Source organism: Lithobates pipiens, unplaced genomic scaffold (genome assembly GCF_037356315.1).
Source record: "Lithobates pipiens isolate NorthernLeopardFrog02 unplaced genomic scaffold, aLitPip1_a1.2 Scaffold_27, whole genome shotgun sequence".
NCBI lineage: Eukaryota > Metazoa > Chordata > Amphibia > Anura > Ranidae > Lithobates > Lithobates pipiens.
In genome coordinates this window covers 4,723,284-4,730,333 of record NW_027507788.1, presented here as the reverse complement: position 1 = coordinate 4,730,333, position 7,050 = coordinate 4,723,284, and the positions used below count along the sequence as shown (strand labels likewise).

Below are 7,050 nucleotides of genomic sequence, written 5' to 3'. Positions count from 1 at the left end.
TGCAGTGCGACCGACCGCTGGCTTGTAGTATAAAGAGGGGTGACAAGGTGCCCGCCTCTTCCCTGCTAGTGACATCGCTGCATTGGCAACGCCCATCACCTTTAGAGAAGCCACTCCCACAGAGAGCCGTGCAGCTCAGCACAGGGATGGTGGGAACCCCTCATAATGGGCACAGCGGGTGTACAGACCCGGGAACTCAGTACAGGGATGGTGGGAACCCTTCAATGGGCACAGCGGGTGTACAGACCCGGGAACTCAGCACAGGGATGGTGGGAACCCTTCAATGGGCACAGCGGGTGTACAGACCCGGGAACTCGGCACAGGGATGGTGAGAACCCCTCATGATGGGCACAGGGATGGTGGGAACCCCTCATGATGGGCACAGGGATGGTGGGAACCCCTCATGATGGGCACAGGGATGGTGGGAACCCCTCATGATGGGCACAGGGATGGTGGGAACCCCTCATGATGGGCACAGGGATGGTGGGAACCCCTCATGATGGGCACAGGGATGGTGGGAACCCCTCATGATGGGCACAGGGATGGTGGGAACCCTCATGATGGGCACAGGCATGGTGGGAACCCCTCATGATGGGCACAGGCATGGTGGGAACCCCTCATGATGGGCACAGGCATGGTGGGAACCCCTCATGATGGGCACAGGCATGGTGGGAACCCCTCATGATGGGCACAGGCATGGTGGGAACCCCTCATGATGGGCACAGCGGGTGTACAGACCTGGGAACTCGGCACAGGGATGGTGGGAACCCCTCAAAGGTTTAACTGCTCAGCTTCCACACAAACACTGTAATATCTGTTTTGAATGAGTGAACTGACCCTTTATGGAAACAAAGATGAGTTGAATTGTCTGGTGACGAGTCGCCTACTAGAGGTTCATGAAATCTGTGACTTTCTTTCCCAGGGAGGACGTGGCCCATCGCTTTCTCCTCCGGGATCGGTTTAGGAATGGCGTATTCCAACTGTCAGAATGACTTCAAGTCGCCGTACCTTCTTCACGGGAAGTTTGTTAAAGTGAGTACTGCAGACGTACAAACCGGTTGGCTGACCTGCGTTGCCCCTAGCAACCAGTTACTTTACTTGAGTTCCTGATGAGCATATAATGCAGGTGAATTTAATGGAATGACTTGGTAAGTAGTAAAGCAAGGATGGGCATGACAGCCCACCGACACCCTAAGAAACAGTTCAGAAATGTCCGCCAAGTCTTTATCCTGCCAAGTTCCCTTTAGGATTAAATTTATATTATTTTTTATTTTATTTTTTTAACCACAACCTCTTCTGTCCCCGGGTGTCCTGCTATTGTTACTTCTTGGCTGGGGTCATGTCCTGAGACAAGTGTTGACAGCCCCTTGTGGCGGGGGGTGGGGATTGGCAGCCCTTGGGGGGGGGGGGGGGGGGTTAGCCACCCACCCACCCTTAGGGGGGCGCCTGGGAAAAAGCTGGTTGCCTTGGCGGTACTTGGGTGCTGTGCACAGTTTTGGGTACAGCAGTGGGCAGTTATAGGGGAGGGGGATGTTGAGACACCAGTCTAATTGCAGGTTGACTTATCGATCATCAACATATGTTCACTGCATTCTGGAAACGGCCCATCAAACCCTAAATTCGGGGGGGGGGAGCCTCCTAAACAAGGGGCACGCTCATCGTTCCTGTGCCATCTCCATCGGACATGGAAACCTCGGAGGGCGAAGCACATTCTGAATCCAGGACCGCCATCAGTAGGGAGTGCGAGGTCCAGGAACAGTTTAAATCCCTAATTGCCTCCAAATGTGTTGTGCTGCTTAATGGCTGAAGGGCCGCTAACTGCCTAATTATTTAATGGCTGCTGGGGATGAGTGTGGAAACTATTAGGGAACTATTGGAGCCGTTATTATTCACGGCAAAGGAGCCTGGGAATGTGGCCTTGCTCTGCTGGCGGCTTAAAGGGGGGGGGGGGGACCGAGTCTCCGCGTGCAACTTCCACAGGAACGGGCCGCCTACGCGTTTGGTGGAAGATGTACACTGGTCCAATTTATACAATTTTTTTTTTTTTTTTCTGCTTTTATTTTTTGTATACAATGCCAGCTCCATAAAGGCAATGGTGTGACCAGTGTGGTGTGGAGGAACGCCAGTGTTATGCATAGAGCTCTGTCCTCAACCCTAATTTGAGATGAATTGGAATGCCAATTGCAAGCCCAATAAAAAAAAAGTGCCCAACTAGAGGCTAGAAGTGGAGGTTGTTACAGCCGCAAATTAGGGCAGACCCCATATTGATGTGCATTGATGGGGGGGGGGGGGGGTTCCAAATTCATGGCCATGGTTTTGGATTGGGATGTCCATCAAGCTCATACAAGTGTGGTGGTCAAGTGTCCACATTCATCTGGCCATACAGAATATACACAGACGCCTGTCTTCAGATGTCTGCGTGTAGCTGAGTTTATTTGCTTGATCCCAATTGTTATCTGTCTAACCGTCTCACAGACACACAGATAAATCGTGTTCTCGGCTTGCTTTGTTGCAGGAACAGTGACTTCTACGGATGAGATAACAGAAGCCCAGCAAGAATCCCGGTTCCTACCAGGCCCTTCGTCACGTTCTCGACAGCGGCCAACTTCTCTGGCTCTTCAGGGCGCAACTACAACTATTTGTTTTATATTTAATATCGGAGTTGTTGGGACAATAAATAAAATGTAAAAGAAGCAAAAAATTGTCTGTCTTTTTTTTTTTTTTGTATTTTTTTTTTTCTTTTCTGCCTCTTATTTTTGCTGACAAAATGACTCCGCAGTGCCAAAGGAAAGGCCGATTAAAATCAAGGGCACATGGACTTGCCATGAACTACACCCCTAGTGCATGATCCAAGAATCCCTGAAGAAGGGTGATTCGGTTCCAGATGTTCTGAGGAAGGGAAGTGGATGGTCCAGGGTAGTGCCTTGGGGAAGAGCAGGATTGTTTAGAATGGTGTCCTGGGGAAGGGTGGAAAGAGCCAGGGTTGTGTATGAGGAAAAGTGGAGGGGGCCTGGGTGGTGTCCTGAAGAAGAGTGGGAAGGTATTCTGAGGAAGAGCCTGAGGGATCTCAATGGTGTCCTGAGAAAGGATGGGTTAGTCCTCGATGGTGTCCTGAAGGATAGGTTAGTCATGACTGGTCCACTAAGGAAGGTGGGTCCAAGATGGTGCCCTGAGAAAGGGTTGGTGGAAGGTCCATGATGGTCTCCTGAGAAAAGGTGGAAGGGTCCCGGAGGGAGGGTGGGGAGGATCCAAGATGTAGTCTCTGAGGAAGGGTGGGAGGGTCCAAGATGGTGTCCTGAGGAGAAGTGGGAGGTTCCAGCAGGGTGGTCCAGAATAGTATCTTGAGGAAGGACAGCAGGGTCCAGGATGGTGTCCTGAGGAAGGATAGGCTAGTCATGAAAGAAGGAATGGTGTCCTAAGGAAGGGGTCCAAGATGGCGTCCTGAGTAAGGGTGGGAACGCCTGAGATGGTCTCCTGAGAAAAGGTGGGAGGGTCCAGGATGGTGTGTCCCAAGGAAGGGTAGGAGTATCCAAGATGTCGTCCTGAGGAAGGGTAGGAGAGACCTGGATGGTGTCCCAAGGAAGGGTGGGAGGATCCAAGATATGGTCCCGAGGAAGGGTGAGAGGGTCCAGATTGTGTCCCGAGAAAGGGTGGGAGGATCCAAGTTTCCGTCCTGAGGAAGGATGGGAGGGTCTAGGACAGTGATGGCAAACCTTGGCACCCCAGATGTTTTGGAACTACATTTCCCATGATGCTCATGCACTCTGCAGTATAGGTGAGCATCATGGGAAATGTAGTTCCAAAACATCTGGGGTGCCAAGGTTTGACATCACTGGTCTAGGATGTTGTTAGGGTGGGAAGGGGCCAAGATGGTGTCCTGAGGAAGGGTGGGAAGGCCTGAGATGGTCTCCTGAGAAAAGGTGGGAGGGTCCAGGATGTGTCCCAAGGAAGGGGTAGGAGTATTCAAGATGTCGTCCTGAGGAAGGGTAGGGAGAGACCTGGATGGTGTCCTGAAGAAGGGTGGGAGGATCCAAGATATGGTCCCGAGGAAGGGTGGGAGGTTCCAGGATTGTGTCCCGAGGAAGGGTGGGAGGATCCAGGATGGTGTCCCGAGGGAGGATTCAAGATGCCATCCTGAGGAAGGATGGGAGGGTCTAGGATGTTCTTAAGTTGGGAAGGGGTCCAAGATGGTGTCCTGAGGAGGAGTGGGAGGTGCCAGCAAGGTCTAGAATGGTATCTTGAAGGGCAGCAGGGTCCAGGATGGTGTCCCGAGGAAGGATGGGAGGGTCCAGGAATGGTATCTTGAGGAAGGGGGATGGTAGCCTGAATGAGTCGGGAGGATGTATAGCAGTCCTGCTAGGGTTAAACTCTGACACTTTTCTGCTTGTTGCAGGAATAGATGTTTATGATGAATAAAACTCCGCTTTCTTGCTTGACTGGCTGCTGCATTTAAAGCAGAACTCCAGACAGAGATAATATCTTCGGGGTCCATTTCTATGCCACCAAATATGTTCTACCTTTTCCCGATCATTGCGCCATGTGACCTCCAAAGTATTCTGACTCCCTCATCCTCTCTTCTGATTGGTTGAGTGCTCCCTTTCCCTCAACTTCTCCTGCTGTGTGGCAAATATTGAAAGGCTAAAATAAAAACCGATTCCTGTATTCCTTTTAGAATGGATTTTGTGACATTTGTAATTGGTTGGAGAGGAAATGTGTGGTCAGCCTTTTATAGAATTCCATAGTTAAAGCACAACCCACACGTCTCTCTCAATGGCTCCTTCACACAAATGTTTATCTTGTGACTAATTACTGGAACCGTAAGATTTATAAATCTTCCCTTTCACCATAAGGTCACTTCTGCGCTGGAAGGATGCTGCAGAATATTCCACTTTTCTCCATTTGGATCTATATGTCCAATATATTATCCCCTGACAGATCCGTGTGCTGCAGATTATTCCATCCCTGACCTCTCTGTACTGTGGGGTGCACATTGCAGTGTAACCGGCTTGTGTGGGGGCGCCACCTATTGGTCAAGAATGCACAGCTCCCCTGATTGTGGCCCATGCTTGTCCTTGTGCTAGATTTAACTCTTAAAGCACCAAATTATTAATGTTTTTTTTTTTTTCTCCTGAGTTTGAAACCTTGCAAAAATGGAAGAGTGCAATGTCACGTGTAAAAAGTTTTAGGAAGTTGAGATCTGCCCCTTGAAATTTGTGTCGCTGCCCCTCCCACAATGGGGAGATTTCCCTTCAGTAGTTTGTGTCTCTGCCCCTCCCACAATGGGGAAATTTCCCTTCAGTAGTTTGTCTCTCTGCCCCTCCCACATTGGGGAGATTTCCCTTCAGGAGTTTGTGTCTCTGCCCCTCCCACATTGGGGAGATTTCCCTTCAGTAGTTTGTCTCTTCGCCCCCTCCCACAATGGGGAGATTTCCCTTCAGTAGTTTGTGTCTCTGCCCCTCCCACAATGATGAGATTTCCCTGCAGTAGTTTGTGTCTCTGCCCCTCCCACAATGATGAGATTTCCCTGCAGTAGTTTGTCTCTCTGCCCCTCCCACATTGGGGAGATTTCCCTTCAGGAGTTTGTGTCTCTGCCCCTCCCACATTAGGGAGATTTCCCTTCAGTAGTTTGTCTCTTCGCCCCCTCCCACAATGGGGAGATTTCCCTTCAGTAGTTTGTCTCTCTGCCCCTCCCACAATGATGAGATTTCCCTGCAGTAGTTTGTCTCTCTGCCCCTCCCACATTGGGGAGATTTCCCTTCAGTAGTTTGTCTCTTCGCCCCCTCCCACAATGGGGAGATTTCCCTTCAGTAGTTTGTGTCTCTGCCCCTCCCACAATGCGGATATTTCCCTTCAGTAGTTTGTGTCTGCCCCTCCCACAATGGGGAGATTTCCCCCCAGTAGTTTGCGTCACAGATGCACACACCTCGGCATGTTCTGGATGGAACTGAGCCTTGGAGATCCCAACAGACAGGAGTTAATACTTGAGGAAAAGATGATCCGCACTCCGGTGATTGCTCTTAAAAAATGTTGTATTTATTAACAAGCCACAGTGACCAAACGTAAATACGAAAAGGTTGACGCGTTTCACCCTATAAGGCCTTAATCATAACCACCAAGTTAATACTTACAGCTGCCATCCCTGGACGTTCTACCTCTGCGTTTAACAAAATGCAAAAACTGGTGCACCTTCCTTCCCACATCCCACTGAGGAAACCAGTCCGATGAGTTTCTGAGATTTTTCGAACCAGTTGAAAGCCAATTCCAATCCTTCCACACTCTTGGCTTTTAGATTATCCCCCCCCCCAATGGTAACCAGCAATTTTTCTGGCTTCTAAAATACCAGAGTATGGAACCCACGAAATGACCCTCCCCGGAGCGCCGTCCCCACGAAATGACCCTCCCCGGAGCGCCGTCCCCACGAAATGACCCTCCCCGGAGCGCCGTCCCCACGAAATGACCCTCCCCGGAGCGGCGTCCCCACGAAATGACCCTCCCCGGAGCGCCGTCCCCACGAAATGACCCTCCCCGGAGCGCCGTCCCCACGAAATGACCCTCCCCGGAGCGCCGTCCCCACGAAATGACCCTCCCCGGAGCGCCGTCCCCACGAAATGACCCTCCCCGGAGCGCCGTCCCCACGAAATGACCTTCCCCGGAGCGTCGTCCTCACTAAATGACCCTCAATAGAGTATTATATTCACTAAAGGACCCTCACCAGAGTATATCTACTGAAGGACCTTCGACAGAGTATCGTATCTGCTAAATTACCCTCATCTGAGTATCCTGCCCACTAAATGACCCTCTTTGGAGTGTCAAACCCACTAAATGGCTCTCATCGGTGTATCGTATCCACTAAAGGACCCTTGTCAGAGTATCGAACCTATTAAATATCTCCCAACTGAGTATCATACCCACTAAAGGACCCCCAACGGAGTTTCGTACCCGCTAAATTACCCTCATCTTAGCATCCTATCCACTAAAGAACCCTCAGAGTGTTGTACCCACTAAATGACCCTCATTGGAGTATCGTACCAACTAAACGATCCTCATCGG

General features: G+C 50.7%; 1 protein-coding gene across 1 annotated transcript in view; it reads left to right on the top strand.

The window, feature by feature from the left end:
- The window catches only part of MICOS10 (mitochondrial contact site and cristae organizing system subunit 10), a 7,655-nt gene extending 2,654 nt beyond the window's left edge, over positions 1-5,001 (top strand). The window contains 3 exon segments of the mRNA XM_077456207.1: positions 891-923; positions 925-1,032; positions 4,936-5,001. Coding sequence (XP_077312333.1) covers positions 891-923; positions 925-1,032; positions 4,936-5,001 — 207 coding nt within the window.
- Positions 5,002-7,050: the final 2,049 nt, after the last annotated feature.